At 37.3% G+C, this 19356-nt stretch overlaps 1 protein-coding gene across 19 annotated transcripts in view; it reads right to left on the reverse strand.

Annotated features, from left to right (window-relative positions):
• The window catches only part of WWOX (WW domain containing oxidoreductase), a 487168-nt gene that overhangs the window by 356431 nt on the left and 111381 nt on the right, over window positions 1-19356 (reverse strand). For 16 of the 19 annotated variants that reach the window (XM_069026684.1, XM_069026694.1, XM_069026691.1 and 13 more), the window contains exon 8: window positions 17397-17661. In XM_069026684.1, coding sequence (XP_068882785.1) covers window positions 17397-17661 — 265 coding nt within the window. Of the gene's footprint in view, window positions 1-6753; window positions 8352-15638; window positions 16213-17396; window positions 17662-19356 lie in introns of those variants that run through there. The other 3 variants (XR_011154376.1, XM_069026690.1, XM_069026702.1) reach the window with 3 other exon arrangements.

Consider the following 19356-nt stretch of genomic DNA (forward strand, 5'->3'; position numbering starts at 1 on the left):
CTGAGATCAAAGGCTATAATGCACATAGATTTTTTCAAAGGATAAATTATTAATAACATGGGCAAACACATACTGGTCAATAACATGGTCAAAGAATGGTAAGTTAAGAGCATCTCTCTGCAGCCAATTACAGTTTATCTGACTTGATTGTTTGCAAGAAATTCCAAGCTATTCACTGGATTTTTAATATAGCTTTAAAACCCCCTTTTAGCCAAGCTGCAAAACCTGGACAAGCTCTTGACCTGGTTCAGCAGCTCAGCATTTCCTCAGCAGGACAGGCCATGGATGTAAACAGGAAAATTAAAAATTGCAATGAATGAAAGTGTGTGGAAAGTAGAGGCAGAGAGCCATTAATTCCCACTGCGCCACCAATTTCTTCCAGGTCTCTAATGTAACCCCAGCTAGAAGAAACTCTCTCCATACCTGTTCACAGGTATAACACACATACCTTGACACACCACCAGCCTCCTCAATTTCTCCTGGATAAATAAGAATACCCTTCTGATATTTCGACCCCTTCAAAAACACAGGATATTCAGAGGGTAAAGCACAAAGAACCACCAGATCATCCCCTTCAGACCAATTCCTGGTGAATCCTGGGCCTCTCCTGACCTAGATTAAAACAACACTCCTTGTTTGGTATTGAATCATCCACTCTGCCTTCAAAATATTTTTCTTTTCACATTTCTCCATCTCCATTTGTTGCTGAAGTTGACAGTTTCTGCTGATGATTTTTGTAAGAACAGCTATAAAATAATTTATTTCACAGAGACCACTGAATATCTGACAAATGTAATATCTGGGGGTACATTTCTAGCATGGGATGATTGGAAACACCAAACCACTGGGCCTGAATTTTGCCAATATAAGAATTGCATCATTTTTCAGACAATATATTTAATTTTGATTCAGAAAAACCTGAATTCTATGGGATATATCTTCTCTAGGAAAGAAAACAACCGTGCAGAAATTTAAGCAATGTCTTTCTTACATCAAGTTAAGCAAAAAGACTAAAAATTTTCACTTTGCTCATGGCAGATATACTTAATAAAAAGAATCAGACTGAGAGCACTTTACTACGTTCAGACTAGCCTTTTATTGATTTGGATGTGCTATGAACCACATTATCTAATCTACAATAAGCCATTTACCAAGTGCAATGATCTATGGGCTAAAAGGCTTAGATTTTTAGTTCCATTGTAGACTTTTTGATGAAATGGTAGATCAGCAGAGAATAATACTATAATAAGATTGTGAGGGACAGAAGTGTCAATATTAGGAAATTAGAAAGTTTGGCTTACTGTTTTAAATCCTCTTGCTGTTCATTTAAAAGCCCAATATCTCTTTTTCTAGACTAATTGTGTCTGTATATTTAACAGGGGTCCCAGATGACATCCCACAGGGTATCAAGTTCACAGGGGTTCAAGGGCTCATGCAACTGAAAATACTTTTATATTCCAAAAATAAAATCATCCATCTGAGCACATGACAGCTATTTGGTGGTACATGTGCTATAACTATATAAGGAGACAAGATATCATGGTACTGTCTCCTTGCTGTTGCTGTTTGCCAAGATCCATGTTTCATCTACTGCACAGGAGATTTTTGCAGTTTCCCTTGAAACAGGTTTGATTTTGGGCCAGAAGCTTTTCTTTACCTATTTGCACAGAGCCTGGAACACAAGCCTGAGACCCCAGTTAAGCTTGTGACCTACACAAAGTAGACTAACACTCCCACAATCTCATCCCTGCCTACCCTCTAATTCTCAGCTTTGACCACTTTTCTACATGGGAATTCCCCAGCTGCCACCAGGAATGCCAAAGAAATCTCAAAACCATTCATTTATCTACTGTTCTGTCTCTACCTAGGACAGAAGCACACGAGATCTGCTTCGTTATTTTGCAATATTACTTTTGGACTGAAATATTTGACTGATCTCCCTGACAATGTATAAAGCCATACCATAATTTCCTTTTTCAAATTACCAAGCAATTAATGCAAACACAAATTCTTTCTGAAAATGGTTGCCTTTGGCTAACTTGGACTCAGAGGTTTGTGAAAAACAGTGTTGCAAAAAAAGATGTGCAACACCACAGGCATCATCAGAACTGCATCTCAGGTCAGCAGAGAAAAACAAAACAAAAATTCAGTGGCCTTCAGTTGACAAAAATAAAATGCATTATTTAGTGCTAATTAAGTGAAAGCCAAAGCATTTTTATGATATTATATCTATAGCTCCATGGCAAATTTTAGTGCATCATTTCTGAGTAAGACTGACAAGTTACATGCTGAAGTAAGTGTACTGAAGACATTAATGTCACTTTAAAGCAACTCAAGTTTTGATGTCCTTATATTTCCGTTGTACTGCAGTGATTAGGATGCGCTGCCTCATTTTTTTTGAGAATGAAAAAAGGGAGCGTTACCAGATCAGGCTACCACGGAACTTCACAGCAACTGGCACTAACTCTAGCACCAGCCAGTTTGTATTAAGATGTTATTGCACCTTTCCAGTTCTAATCGCCAATTATGACTCTATTAGTCCTACTTGGCACTTCATCTGCCCCTGCACCAGCGGAGGGGGGCTCACAGACGGACCTCTGATCCTCCCGTTTCCGCTCCAGCGAGTGCTCGGCACGGCTGCTGTCATCTCCAGACAGTGAGGGCTGAGGCATTGCCTTTCCTGGATAACTACACCTGACCTTACAACAATTTACTAAGGAAATACCTGCCTAATGGCACTGTGAGTGCAGTTTCTTTTACGCTCACAACGGCGCTGCAAATTAGAGACAACAGGATAAATCTATGACCAGCTCACCAGACACTTCATTAAATCACTGTTCCCTTGCCTTGTAGAGCACTAATAGAATCACAGCCCTCGTTAGCTACTGAATAAAAGATCAATCACATTCTTTGAGAGCTCTTGCTACCAGCTTCCAGAGGAAACAAGGAAAAAAAAGACATATTTAGGATCATCAGTACGATTCTGAATGGCCTCACTGCAAGTTGGTTAAATTACCTTTTCCACAACTGACTCTGGCTGTAATACTCTGAGGAACTTGTTAAGTCTGCTTTCAAAAGCTGCTATCTAATATATGACTACCAGGCCCTGGTCAAAAGTTCATAATGTGCATATGTAAAAAGGTACTAAATTGCCTGAGGGCTAAAACCAGAGGAGTTTAATTGCAGCAAAATGCTGAAAATGGTCTGTTGAGGGTCTTTCTATTGGGATACTGCTGGCACTAGCTGATTGAAGTACAGCACATAAAAGCCTTACAACAATATTTCCTTAAATGCAGCTGAAACTGCGAGCACTTGCTGGTGCATATATGGTGTGCCAAGAGGAAAAAGAAAAAGAGAGAACCTACTCTAAAACAAACAAAGATTTAAGGATTGATATAATTCATAATTCAAAAGTGTGTAGATAAAAGGAGGAATTAAACATCAATCAGTATCTGTCAGTATAAATCATGTTATAGGCTCCACATGTTATGGTAGAAAATGTAAGTACATATGTAAATATATTTTAATTGGCACCCATTAAGATTCACTGCAATGAAAACTGGAAAACAGCTTCCATCAATCTATTCATGACCACACTTGGAAATTTTAGAAACAGTCACCTGTGAGACTGAAGAGTCCCCCTGAAATCCAATGAATTTTTGGAGTAATTTGAGAATTATTTCTCTAGTTATTGACATGATAAGGGGAGGGCGGGGGGAAGGAAAAGAAAGAAAAAAGGAAACATTTTTATCTGAATCCATTCAAAACATACTTTTTCTATTGGAAAAAGAAAAGCGCAATATAAATGTTTAGGAAAAATGGTCATCATTTGAAAACTCAAAAGAAACAGCAAATTTTTCACTTAATTCTATTACATTTGATTCCCTCAAAATTATTTTTCTATCAGCAATATTTCATCTGTTTGCACAGTGAACACAAGCAGAATATTTTTCCTTCTGTGTGAGCATTTATGAACATGTTGCCTGAGAATTTGGATTTTAGCCATTAACTGCCATCAGAAAAAGAATTACAAGTGAGCATCTTAAAATTTTGCTCTTTTTTTGTAGAAAACTGCATTATTTACTCCTCAATATTTTTGTTACTATCTCAGGCAAAACTTACAAACATTAAAATGGTCATTGTGAAACTTCTCTTAACTCTTCATAAATTTTATTTTACCTTTTGAAAACCACATTTACATGTGGTTAAGGCAGTACTATGCAGGAAATGACATCAGGTCAGTGTAACAGGCCCTTCACAGAGATTTCAACTAGGAATATTATCTACAGCACATGATGTCTTTGGGCATGTCATGGCAGAGAAAATTAACCCACAGCTTTTCATAAAGGTTTTAATTTAAATGCCTTTAAATTTAATTTTTAAATAGCTCATCTAATATTCTTAGACAACATAAAATGGTCCAGGCAATTTTTTTATTTGTACTTGAAGGAATACCATGTGATAGATAAAATAGCCTTTAGTCAGGCATTACTGGTAGAGTGGGAAGTGAGCACACTATTGATAGCCCTGACTTTGCCATTTTCAGTTGGCATCAATTAACAAATACAGCAAAGCCACAGTCCTGGACAGAAACCAGACATAAGGTAACAACAACTTGGGCTAAAGTGTGAGAATCAGCAAATATTTCAAATCAGTTCGAGACCTCCACTTTCAGTCCTGGAAAACACACATAACCAATGTTTTGTGGTACCTTTACAGACTGTCTCCATGGGAAGACAAAATGACATCTGTTTTCTGATACAACAGTTATCAGCCAAGTCTCATTTTACAACATAAAAAATGCCCAGGCCACCAGAAAGTCTCAAAAGTAAATCATGCCAAAGAAAACTAATTTACCTCACCTACGCAGAGGAAGTTGGAGAAGTTTGGAAAACCATGGATGTAATACAACAGCATTTATCCTAACAAATACACTTAGTGGAAATGAGAAACCAAACAAATGAAGAGGATGGAACAAGCTTTCATTTGTTTACAGTTGACATTCAGTGCTGACACTTATGCAGTAAGGAAGTCATTCAAATAAGTTTGGAATATAAGCTTGGGAAGGACTCACAAAAATCTCCCACAGCAGAAAGGCACAACAGACTACAAATATTTCAGTAGAGAAGATGTTTGAAGCAAATAGACTGACTTCATTCCAGGTCTAAGTCTCCATTTCAGGTCTGGACAACCCTTTCTTTCCAGCTTCTGAGAGCTACAATATCATTAATTAATGGACATATCTGCCAGCAGAAGGGAACAGAGAACGGAAGCAGGAAAGCAAAGTTTTATTCTTATGAGGATAGTGAACAGGAATGACCATGTAATTTGGACCAGTCTCATTTCATTACCAACAATAAACTTTATTTTAGGGGAATAGATTAGGCATTAGATTGCATTTACAGGAATCTTTGCCATGGACAGCGACAAAGTTTTCAGATGAGTCTTCTGTCCCTTGCTAACAGCAGAAAAAGCATTTGAGCTGTGTTCAGCTTTGCTGGCCTTGGGTAGACATGCAGAGTATTTGATTTTCCAAGACAAGCAATAGTCTGGATTGTGTTCTGAAGAGCCTAATTGCCTTTAGCTGAAGACCATTTAACATGCCACATTACTGCCTATTGAATAAGCACACATGTAATGCAATAATGATAAATTTCACCTCGTCACCAAAAGTAAGCTCAGCTGTTGTTTTGATAAAAAGACATTCTATATGAAAACATTTCCTTTAGAAACATGAAGCCAAAAAGGAGACAATAAATATATATCACAAGTGGAACTGACAGCTTTGTTGATACTTCCTGCCATAATTCCTTTAAAAGTTGGAAATTCACATGCATTTCTCATCAAAGGAATGGAAGAAGTCAACACATCATTTTTTTTCTCACAAAGTCACCACTTTTGGTGCAAAAGCCAAGAGAGAGACTCACTTTGTACATAGTAGTTCATAAAAGGTAACCAGTGTAGTTCATTCAGCTCAGGTAACACCTTGCTCCTTGGCAGAACTAGTTAAATCTCTTCTGCTTACTCATGATAGCTTGAAAAACAAAAATAAATTTATTTCCTAGAAAACCCTTATTTTAGTGTCATTACATATGAAGAAAATAATGTGAAGTTTTTACATTTATGCCATGAGAGTACAAGCAGAATGGTCACCAGTGATCCACAAGAGGAAACAGGAAAGGACTTTTCATTTGCACAGCCCTTGCTGATATTTGGGACGTCTGCCCTGGAAAGCTGCAATGGGGAAATTCCTTTCCTGCAGAGGCACACACTGCTCTGCCATGGGAAGCTTGACTGTCAATAGTATCATTTTGCAGATCCTGCCACTGCTCCATAATTAATGCTGTTAGATAACCACACTATTTGGGATGGGATGAGCTCCTCAATGTGAGTAGACAATCAGATTCTAAATGGCACTGTTACAAAGTCATTATCATTAAAAATTGCCAAGACAGTTGTTTTACTTGAAGTGCTAAATTAGTTTTCTTGTACTAGTAGTATTCATCATAATGCAAGTTTGACAATTCAGGACAACAATTTAATAGCAATGCTGTTCAGTGGAAAGAAATTGTGTTTCCAATTTTCTCACAAAATGAAAAAACCCTAACTGTATTCATTAATAGGTTACAGTGAGAGACAAGGTAATCCTAAGAAAAATACCTACATTCAAGAGTTTAATTTAATTTAAATTTAATTCATGTTGAATTTAAGGGAAAAATTTAATCCTAGTATATCCAAGTATTCTTATACTGTAGCTTGTTAAATTGTTCTTCAATATTGTTTGCATAATAGCAGGTACAGCATTCAAACGAAAACCAGTGCTAGTGTGCCAGGTCAGGATTTTCAAACCTATTCCTTTCACATAAAATCTCATGCTCAACACTTGAGCAAATGCTTCCATAACCAGTTAGGAGTTTCACCAGTTATTTGTAGGTGCCTACCCATCTGTGAGGAAGTAAAGAAATGAGCAATGGTGTGACCAATCATTTAAAATAAACTGACAGTAAGTTTCAACTCTTATGTCTCCTCAACGACATTTTTGGAAATATCAGCCCATAAAACAGTACTGCTGGGAGAGATGGAAATCTACAGCACTGGCAAATCAATCTTGCATGTTTGGGACAAGTAGATCTTGTTTTTCAAGACAAACAATTCTCTCTATATATCAAAAAATACTTTATTTTTATTTAAGATCCATCATCCAACACTGCTATCTCTATCTTATTTCAAGGTGATGCTTTTGCAATTAATAAAATTCCTCAACTACCTTCTATAGATTTTCTTGGCATACACTGAAGACTGTGCTCTATCCATAGTGATACTTAACTGCAAAAACATGTTGTCACTAAAATAATGGATGGAATTTAACTGTGTTGTTTATATTTACTGACATCCTCCTTGCTAAAATAGGATTGATGCTATTACTCTAACAACTTCCTAGAGGCAGCAGAAAAAAGAGGTTGGAAAACCCAAATGACTCAACTACTGTAAGTCTCAAAAGAAACTTTAAAAGCTAAGTAAATTCAGAAATTCTCTGATTACAAATCCTCATACAGATTATTGCAAAAACTACTAAGTCTTGTATCATTTGTGGTGCATTTTTACACTGAATTAAGCACAATGGATTGATTCATTATTATGTCTACTTTCCCCCTGAAGAGAATAAGTACAAATGTACTTTATCACAAGGAAATCATACAAACTCAGGTCACCTAGCACATATCAGAACACAGAACCATTTTAATATTTCAACTGCCAAACGTATTCAAGTCCTTTTTTGTCAAATCCTTCTTTTCTATTCTTAAATTTGACTCTTGAATCATTTATATGCTTAAACAACTCTTAAAATCATACATTCTGCTTTCTTCCTTTTTAAATAAAACTGTAGTGAGAAACTACAGACTTAAGGTCTAAGACAGTAGGTTAAGAAGAAGAAAAGACAGAAGGGCACATCATGTCCTACCCATATTGGCAATAAAACCAACATAAAATTAAGGAAAACATTTTGGTTTCATTCATTTTTCTGGAATATATATTCCCTTTTCTTCTCTTTCTTTAGAAACATAAGTGCCCTTTCCTAGAAAGGAGGCACAGAGACAGTAAAAATTTAGGACTACAGTAGAAAGAAGTTCAGGATTTGACCAGTATCTAACTCAATCCTTTTAATAGTTCTTAGAAATGGATATACAAAGGAAGCTACTGAACTACAAAATGACAGTGAATATCCAGTGGAAAAACTGAACACACTCTTTAGGACAATCTCATCAAACCACAGACCTATTTCCCTCTACATGGGAATCTCACCAATGCTCCAAGTTGGGCAAGGAACATCCTGCAAGTTTGAGTATTGCCTTTAGGGGAAAAAAAAAAAAAGAAAATTACCACACTCATATCTGTAACACACACACAAAACAAACAAAAAAAAAAACCCACACACATTCCTCACATCACCAAAACCAACAAACCCAAACCAGCAGGTTCCCCCACATTTTCCTCAGGAGGAAAAAAGAGATACCTATATATACAACAAATTTTGGAATAGAGAGCTGGCATGAACTAGAAACACTATGAGCATCACAGTGGGATACCTCCCAAAAGCACAGATATATTCATATTTCTATACACACACGTATATTTTCAATAGCTTTCCTGGAAGGAAGTTTTTAGGACTGTTAATTCAGTTATGCAGTTATGTCCAGGGAATGCCAACATGATGATAAATGACATGTCACACAGTAAAAAACAAACAGATTAATTTTTTTTTTTCCTCAGGAAAACAGACCCTTATTTTGTTCACCTATCCAAGAATATGAACTATATTAAAAACTCAAGTATATTTTTCATCTCTATAGATGGATAGAAATGTAGGTACATACACACACATATACCTACATATATATACACATGTAAAAATAGTAAGAATACTGAAAAAACATTATGTATTACTCTGCATTTGATATACTTTATTATATTTGGACCTTGAAAATATACTTTTTAAATGAATTTTCTCCAGAAGAAGGGACTTTCTAGCTCACATTACTTGGACACTCTACTGTTTACTCTTCCATCTTTTTTGTAAAGTCAGAAGAGATTTCCCTGAGAACTTCAAATAAATAAGATATCCAGCTGCACAAACACTATACTGTTAGAATACTTTGGCTTCCTAAGGAATATTTTACTTTCTCTGGATGTAAATGATTAAAGAGAATCCATCATCTGAAACTGATTGGTGAACTGTTTAAAGTGGTATGGCACCTCTTCAAAGATGACAGAGCAAGAAATGAAAAGACCATGGTACAATAAAGCCTCTCAGATATCCAAGGGGTTCTAGGGAAATAATGTAACTAAGCACTGCATCCCCCAATTAAGAAATAGTACTTAAATAATAGTTCCATAACATAGGATCTACAGTGCATTATTTTTTTAAAAAAAAAAAATCATATTTCATCTATTCTACACAGGGCCAACAAAAGCTTGGGGTTTCCTGAACATCTGTCCATTCATAAATAGAAGCTCTGAAAAAAAATGTGAAGGAAGATAAAGCATGTTCTAGAATCCACAAAATTTATATTGCTCTGTGAGTTATGATCACAAAATGACACGGACTAACAGCATTCAATTATGTAATTTCATTACTTTTACCATTTACCGTTTTAATTTTGGGCTCGGGATTTTAACTTCTAAGGGTCAAAGAAACAAAAACTAACCTTTGTCCAAAAATATTGCTTCTGCTGAACTTCAGCTGTGTGGATTACCAACTTTCTTTCGTCAAGAGCCAACTAGAAGGCTTAGTATCAGCAGGTATGGACGTGCATGTAACAGGCAAGGAAGTATCTTACACAATTTGTGTATCATAGGACAGTTTTGGTTGGAAAGGACTTTAAAAGTCACCTCATTCCAACCCCCTGCCATGGGCAGGGACACCTGCCACTATCCCAGGTTGCTCCAAGCCCCATCCAACCTGCCTTGGACACTTCCAGGGATCCAGGAGCAGCCACAGCTTCTCTGGACAGTCTGTGCCAGGGCCCCACCGCCCTCACAGTGGAACAAATGTGCCCTTCTTTTAGTTTGAAGCCATTCCCCCTTGTCCTGTCACTCCATGACCTTGTGAAAAAGTCCTTCTCCAGCTCTCTTGGAGCTCCTTTAGCTACTGCAAGTACTAAGGCCTCTCTGGAGCTTCCTCTTCTCTCAGGCTGTCTGAAAAAGAACTGCTCCAGCCCTTTGTTCTACAGCACAGTAGCTCTGCCTGTCCAAGAACTTAGAAATCATTAATCAAAACGATTAAATGATTTTTAGGGACTATTTTTCTATAAAAAGTGATCAAAAATTCATTGCTAGTTAAAAACTCAAACTTTATCACTGAATATTGGTAAGTTTCTTTCTAGAATGCAACAGTTCATTGGGTCATTATACAAGAGCCACAGTACATTGACTTTCCTTTGATCACAGTTACCTCATTCATAAAAATTTTATCTCTATTACTCCCTAGTTACTAAATAAAACAATCTTGTGATTTATGTGCTAGCTGGTAACTAAGAAGGTCCAGATCATACTTTTATTTACAACAGAATCTGTAAGTGACCTTGCTCACGCTCACAAATGAGAAGCTCTGAGGTCACAGGGAGGGTTGAGTCACCTCATCTGCAGCAGCTGGAGGGATCTGGGGTGTTAAGGGGCACCCCCTGGGCTCTGGAGGGGCACATGGAGGGCTCTGGAGCTCAGCAAAGCAAAAATCAATGGGGCACTTTGGGCACACTCACATTTGGTCTTCAACAATGCACAGTGATATCAAGCACCAATTTTCACTGCTCACTAGGTCACAAAGATTAGGCAGAAAGTACAGGATTATTTTATGGAAGTCCTTTTGTTTACCAGACCTTCTTAAAATTATTCATATAACAATATCCAGCATAACCTGAAGGCAGATTAAGAGTGGAAAAAGGAAGAGCAGCAGCAAAGGTGGAACCTCAGTTCATAGATATGTCAAGACCTAGGCCAGCAAATATCAGAAACGTTGTTCAGACTATTGCTGCCACTTCCCCAAGCTAAAAGACATATGTTTGCATTAGCACAAAACAAATGCATGAAATAGAGGCAATGTTTCAGCTTTAAAAAAAGAATCATCAAGACTTAATTTCAAACTAGATTATTCCAGCAAAAGTTACTGTTGATAGCTAAAGCCAGAAAAAGTGTAGGAACATGCACGTTTATACTTTTTGGTTCCTACAACTTAAGTATGTAATACACCCAGAAAAGTTCCTCACAGTGTATTTTCCCTTAGATTCTCTTTCCCAATCTATTCTTTTTAACAAAGCTCGATGATAAATTCTTTTGCTGTTTTCTTAGCAACGCTTGTCAAAAAATATTAGATTTATGTGAACTATGCAAGAAAAATATTTGTGTGTGGCCACAAAACCAGAACTGTCACAAACCTGTACAGAAGCAGTTTTAACACGGTTTCTATGCAGCAAAGTAGCCCACACTCACTTTTGAGACAGAAGACCTTATTTCTAATCAGTCAGAAGGAAGGGAGGCCAAGAGGTTGTACAAAAAAGTCCAGAATATTTTCTGATGCTGTTATTAGCTATTTTCTTCCCTGACAGAAGAGAAGAAAACCATGCACTGTGAAAACACAGACTCCCACAGGGAGAACCCTTGTTTTCCACACGCTTCCACATCTTTTTGGAATAACTGACATCAATAAAGAATATCTGTACAGCAATATGTAAAATAATTGCAAAAATAAAAAAATTCCCAGAACCACAGAATTTCACTGCCTAAATACTTTAAAAATTATCTCTTCAAACTCACAGTTATTAATTTTAGTCATGTTTACCCATGGAGAATAAAAACCTTCCTTATTGTCAGTTATTGCAATAGTTGAATGATTTTTGAGCAAAGAACAACTCATGATGTTTCAGTGTGAAAATGGTGTCCAGAGGACTACCATAAGGATGAGGCAAATTCCTAATGCTGAGTATAGTGATGACAAAAAAACAAAGGTAAAGGGACCAAAGAAAAAAAAAAAAAAAAAGAAAAATCCATCCCATTCAGCTGTTTCTATCAGAGCGCAACATCATTCCTTTCACCCAAGCACCTCAACACTCGTAACACAACAGAAATTTCCTTCCTTATGGTTTCTCAAATACATTCTGAGCAGATCAATTCTGCACAGCACCTCAGAGATTCCACAGCACTCCAGGTGCACTTTAGCTCCATAAGTGATGGTGAGCAAAAGAGGGGAAATAACAATAACAAAGGGCTTTTTCAGTCTGAAAATATAGAGAAATGTTCTTTTTTAATTTAAAATTTTAATTACATGTAATATAAGACATTATGGACCAAATATTCCCCTGCCTTGCAGCCCACACACTTGACAAAACATTCTGAAATTCTGCACAGATATGACAGGGAGAGGAAGAAATTCCTTATTTCCTCCAGAAAACTATAGGTCAATAAGGCAGCTGCTCCACAAACAGCTATGGGGGAGGGGGGGAGGGGGTGTTGGACACACAAAACTCTATGGCCACCACTCCCCTTGAGCACCATTCTCCATACTGAGACCCTGACCTGTTCACTTTGGCACAGGGATATGTTTCCATAGAGACTTTCCATTCCTGTGGTGTAGGTTACAGGGGACAAATTCAATTTGCCCTTATATTTCATGCTACATTTACTTTAGCAGCAAGTTAAAATATGTATCAGTTAAATGTAAGTTTGATAATAAACTAGCTTATATTACATTTTATTGCTAGATAGGACACATAAAATGATCAACAACTACTTTGGAAGCATCTCTTTACCATACTATTACATCAAATCAAAATGTTCTTCCACATAAGCCTTCTTTCCTTTTACCCAATTCAGTCAATTTTAAATAGGAGTTTTATGCAAGGAAGCACATGCTATCAGGGTTCAATAAAATATTTGTCCCTTCACGGTACTAGAGGTACAGTCCACAAACCTGCATGTTCAAAAGGAGTGCTGTGGTTTCGCATCACTTTAACATTTACACTTCAGGCATTAATCCATAAACCAGGAGAACTGCCCATGTGATTTACACACTGTCTACAACTGCTGATATCCAGTAGGTGGCTATTTCCCTTTCACTCTCCCATCCTCTTTCACTTCCTGCCCAGAACTCAATTTGAGAAAAAAAAAAAAAAAAATCTGTCTTTTTAATCAAACTTAAACTGTGAGGCTCTTGTCAAACAGAGCTGCCTGTTGCTTTTCAAGAAACCCCAGTGCATTTTCAGGAACATCTTAAGGATGGAAATAGAGGCCAAATTCTATGCTGGAACATGCTCATACCCACCCTGACCAAGGCTGCTCTTGGAGCTGAACAGGCACAGCTGAGGGCAGAATTTGGCCTGAACTGTGAATTCAGAACTGGAAGCCAACATCAACTCAACACAGCCCACACAGATCTTTGGACAGCAAAAAATGTTTGCTTGGAGAGGGAATTCTATCCCCAGCTCTAAGGGTAATTCCAGATTCCTCAGCAAAGGACGGGGGAGAAAGTGAAGAGGTGATGAGGCTGCAGGGCCTCTTTTGGGCTTCTATCAAAAGCAAACAGATGTGATCATTAGGTTAAAGTCACTCCTGTAGATGCAGATTGATTTCTTGCCAGAAAAAGATTTGAGTTGATCTTAGGTGTGCATGGAAATCATCACATGAAATTTAGATTTAGACACATCCAACCTATGGCAAAAGCAAATCCAATAAAGCCATTGTAGGCACTGGGGTTTCCTCCTGCTTCTATGAACACTGAAATACAGGGCTACTGCCTCAAAGACCCCTGGGAAAGTATCACAGTGGCAAGAATTCATGGTTTTATATAAAACTTAGACATGCAGAAGACTTTGGAGTCCTTAGAAATATTCCTTATAATTCTCAACAGCAATATTTTAAATACAAAATCCAGTTCTGGAAAGTTACTATCTTTGGGGGAGGAGGGAGAAATCAAAGAGCACTTCAAGCATCAGTCTCTTCTACAGTGAAAAATTAAGGGCAGAATGGTCTTACTACACCTAACTGACTTTTAAAGGTGACAAGTTGAGCTTTTATAAATGCAATTTATAGCTCAGCAACAGAACCAGCATTTTACTCCCAGCCATTACACATCTGCTAAAACTCCAACACAATGGCTGGCTTTGCACTGCAACAGGAAATGTAACCCAATAGTCTCAGAACTTCCCCAAACCCCAGCCATTTCTTAATGTAAAAGGATTTGGAAATTCAGCTCACTGAAACATCTGTTAAGCTCTTGCTACTCTAACACATGATATTCTTTCTGCTCTCTTACCTGCCAACAAAAATATTTGGGTCTATGTAAGACTATCACAAGTGTGTGATAATGGCACACTGCTTATAATTTTATATGCCGTTGTACACTCAAAATCACCTGGGGATGACACTAGATACCACACTCAGTGTAAGCTTGAAACTTACAACAAATAAATTTCATTTTAATCTTGTATGTAAATAATGACAAATCAGATAGGTTCTGAATGACTAAGATTAATTTAAAAGAAAAACACCAATGTAGTCAAACTTGTCTTGAGTCAGTTTTTAAAGAGAGAGGGAAAGAGAGAAAAGAGTAAAAGAGCATGAAAAAGAGGTAGAAAGAAAAAAAACCCAAACCCTAGAGCCTTAGATCAAACCAGCTAAATATATGCCTGGCCTACACAGTTACTTTCAGAGCTTCTCTTCCAATTTGTTATTTACAGTGGCCACTTGTTTCAATTGACATTTAATTATAATCTAAGCATCTCCAACTTACTGAGTAAGTATTTAGTGGTAAGTACAAAAGAGGCCCTTTGACATTAGTAGAGCTACAGTTACTTCAATAATTAAATGGTAATTTGTTTGCAACTATTTCTTTCTACAAAATACTTCTCCATTTCTGTGTAGAAGGACTTGTGGATTTCAGATTTTGAAAAGAAACAAGTGGGAAAGAAAGGAATAGTCTTCAGTTTCCACTGCTCTACTTCAAACTACTTCCTGGATACCACAGTAATACAAAAAGGCCTTAGAATCAGGTATGTGCAGCTGCAGCTCCTCTGTGTGTGTGTGTAAATATATATGTATATATGCATCTATATGGACTCCAGGAGCCTGATAGTTCAGGACATAGCAAACAGCTTCAAACTGGCTCCAGGAAGGACTGGCCTCTCCACGTACCAAAATGCTGCAGCAGCTAAAGCTACAGCCTGAGAGATCAAAACAGGTCCAGACATATCCATGTGGCTCCTTGTTTGGGCTGCCAAACCTCCCCTCTCTCCACACAACCTTGTCATCGATCTCTCAATTCCACTTACGGGCCCAGCTCAGTTGGAACTACTTTAAATGCTGCTGCATCATGCTGCATTGTGCAATGCAGACATCCTTGGAACACTCAGGAGCGAGGAGCTCACTACCTTGGGACTGCAGCCGTAAAGCTTTGAGATCACTCCCAGCATTCTGACCAGAACACTCATCTAAACTCCAGGGTGAGCTGCCACAGAAACATGGAAAGGAAGCACAGAAAAAGATCCCCAACAAAGTCTATTCCAGGTTGATAACAGCACAATCCCTAAAAAAGAATCAGCAGCAGCAAATCATTTTCTCCCTACAAGCCTTAAAATAGAAACACTTACACTGATGATGTTCAGAATTTCAGCTCAGCTTGTTTGCATACCCAGCAAGGGGCACTTTTCTAGTTTTACTGCCTATTGAAGCATTGGTAGAGTTCAGGGGAATATAACAATTCATATCAGAATGTGAGTTGTAAAATTGATGCTTAACCTCAGCCCATACCCTCCATCATGACATTCAAATAACCTCAGTGAAATGCAAACATGAAGGACTTAACAGAAGTGACTTGGGTTGGACCAGAGTGCACTGTTATTCAGTGCTGATATCTTTACTTTGTACTCTCTTATATGTACAACCCATTAATAGACCCTATATAAAAATCTATCAATTCTTTTCAAAATTAACATCAGTGTTTTATTTTGTTCCTTAGAGGATAAGATTCCCTGAGCAACAAACACAAAATGTTCCCTTTGCAAAAATGTGTCAGAGTAAATAAAACTAACAATTCATAAACTTCCACAGACTGGATCCTTTTCACGGGATTTTGATAACATTCACTTACACATTCTCAGGAGAACTTCAAGAATTTGTTTTACAAACAATCCCTAACACAGCAGATGCATGGTTTTACAGGTCCTGGTCAAAAAAAAAAAAAGCTGTTGAAAGATATTATTACTTGTCCCAAGGTGCCAGAACACTCACATATCAATCTTGTGGACATGAATAGGTTTTGCATGTGTACAAAATGCAGGCGGAGATTGGAGGTGCAAGGGCTCTCCTGACTGACACATGGTCAAACACTGGAGTGTTTACATTTTTTGCTCCATGGGTCTTACTGAAGATGCAGTATTTTTCTTTCACGGACATGTAATCAGAGTTTTAAACACCCTGTGTTTTCCACACACATTATCCCAGTATAAATTAAGATTCTGCGAGGGTATGGATCTTTTCATTTCCCTGACTCATAGACACAAACATTCAAGGGAGAGTCTTTCTCCTGCTCCTCTTTTTGGGAACACCCTTCTTTGTCACTCAAAAAGGAATCAGAAACAATCTATAAGGTTAAAACAAGCCAGTTCTCAATGAAGTAAATGTCATTCTCTGCCTAAAAAATACTTTGGACTCAGAGGTTCAAAGCATAAGAGTAACCCCTCCAAGTGCTGGAGGTGCTGCAAATTCTTACATAATAAACACTCACAATGTTGGCTATGGAAGAAGTGCATAGCCTTTCATTATGTTATGGTTTCAGTCCAAAATCCAATGGAGACAAATGGAAAACACCCATTGTCTTCAGCACTTTGTAAGAATCAAGAAAATTGTTGGGTTGTTGCTTTTTTTTAAATATGAATGAAGGTGCTTTTACCACTGAAAGCACTTTCCCTCAGCCATTAATAATGTCTGTAGTATCTTTTCTAACTAGGGCATCTGTTTACATAAAAAATGCAGTCAACATATTCCACTTAAAAGCCAAAGCAATTTTTTTTTGATGTTTTACGTATCCTGAGCACAGAAATAACTCTAAACTATCCCACACCTAAGACACACGACATCCTTAATCAAAGTGAAAATCATATATTCAAACAAGGTCACGCACTCCATCTTAGATGGTTCCTTAACTGAAGATTGACAAAGTAAATCTTAAGGGGTTGAAGAATCCTCTTCTAGAGGACTGTCTTGGCACAATGTTTGCCATTAAAATCAGGGTCATGCTTATAGAAGGCAAGAGGTCAGAGCAGATACAGACATCTGGATTTTTACAACTTTTCTGCCCCGATTTGAGAAAATGAAGACGCGCAAAATCTCTTAAGGCATTCACTTACCATGGATTTGGTGAAAGGTCGAGCCAAGGTAAAGAGCAGAGTGTACACCCACCAGTTACGATGAATGGAGGAATAAATCATATTTCCAGGATGGACTGAGTTGGATGTCACCCCGTGGGGAGAAAGGCGTCGGTTCAGCTCGTTGGAGAACAGGATATTGCAAAGCTTGGAGCGGTTGTAGGCCAACATAGCCCAATATTCCTTCTTAGATGGAGACAGCAGGCTGAAATCAAGCTTTCCAGAGGAGTCTTTAATTTCTGTAAATCTGAAAAGCAGTAAATATGCCTTAGATACCCCAGAGTTAATTTCACTCCCATTAAGAGCAACATAAAATGTAGACAACAGAGTAGATCCTGGCCAGAACCAACATAAAACAACAGCTTATTTAGCAGTTGAAAGCATCAACTGGAAATTGCCTGAGACCCAAGGAACAGTCCCATATAATATGGTAGTAAAATTATTGGATAATTAGAAGAAGCACACAATAAACAAAAACAAGTCAAAAAACACTTTGATGGTTTAAAGACCTTGTATGTAACTTACAAATTACTTTTTTTCTAAATTTTGAGAAAAAAAAAGCCAACAGATTTTGCTATAGATCCATAAAAGCAGGATCAACTTGGAGGAAACAATGTAGGATAAAATAACTCTCCATTAGAAGCAGAGAAACCCAGCATCTTTTCATTTCCCCTTCTTCCCATCCCCTGATCATTTCATCCAGTGCTCACACCTAGCACACTTGCATTTAAGTGTTCAAGGAACTATGGATGAGTCCTGCTGCCTCTTAAGCTTTTTTTTAGATTAAAAATTGATGAATATAAGAGGGTTATAACCTTGGTAACTTGCCATCAATAGCCTTATATGTTTAAAAGATAAATGTAAACAAAGCCAAAATGAGTTCTGGCAGAGTATAATGTTTTTAAGTATACCCATGGCATGGCTGAACACAAATCAAAGTAACTAGTTGACGTTTTTTAATTGGGTCTGACAGAGTCATTAAACACCAGCTGTTTGTTATTAAAAAAAAGGAAAGAAACAAAGTAGTGAATGTTCTAAAGACATTTAGATGAAGAAAAGAAAATTTCCATAAAGCATTTCCCCTCCGAGTTCTTACAGTTTCATTTATTAATTTACTGGTTGATCTTAATATTAGAAAATAATACTACATTTAGTTACAGATCTATGTTTCATTCAGAGGGGCTACTAAAAATAAAAAGGATTTAGCAAGCTCTTTTTAATACTCAGTTTTCAGAATCAGCTGGGGAGAACAGGGATAAACATAATTATAGTACACACTAGAAAAATGTTTTAAAATATCTTTACTAATTTTGCATCTCATGGCCAGAAATGAAGAGATCAGCTGGAATTTCTACATTCATTCTGTGAGCAGAATTATAATATGCTCAGAGAAGAGCAATACAGTATTTGAACTCAAGAGGAATCCAGGATGTTCTGTATCTTGCAGAATCAGCCCTTCAATTTCAACAACAAAATTTCTCTTTCATAATTTTCAGTTAGATAAAATACATCTCTGAAATTAACAGGACTATTCTGGGAGGAATTTCCTATATTCATTCCACAAGTAATCACTTCTGACACCAAAAATAATCTATAAATAAAACTCTTTGTGTGTTACTGTATAAAGGAAACACGGTGGCATATTTTGAGTCCAGCCCTGCAAGTGTGCTTATGTGAGTCAGTCTCACTGAATTCGGGGGAAGAAGGGTTGTACAATCAAATTAACAACACAGAAATAAAGACAGAAGGAAAGGAACCTACTTATTATTCTGATTTTAATATTATGTGCTTAAAGTACCCAAAAGCTTAATTTAAGCAGAATTCATTTGTGCTAATTCCAGAAAAGTAACTAGAAGTGAACAAAGAACCAGAGAGGCAAATAAATATTTTGCCTTGGAGCAGCCCAGGATAGCATTTTCTGCAAATATGGGACTTTATTTTT

This window comes from Aphelocoma coerulescens, chromosome 11, assembly GCF_041296385.1.
Source record: "Aphelocoma coerulescens isolate FSJ_1873_10779 chromosome 11, UR_Acoe_1.0, whole genome shotgun sequence".
NCBI lineage: Eukaryota > Metazoa > Chordata > Aves > Passeriformes > Corvidae > Aphelocoma > Aphelocoma coerulescens.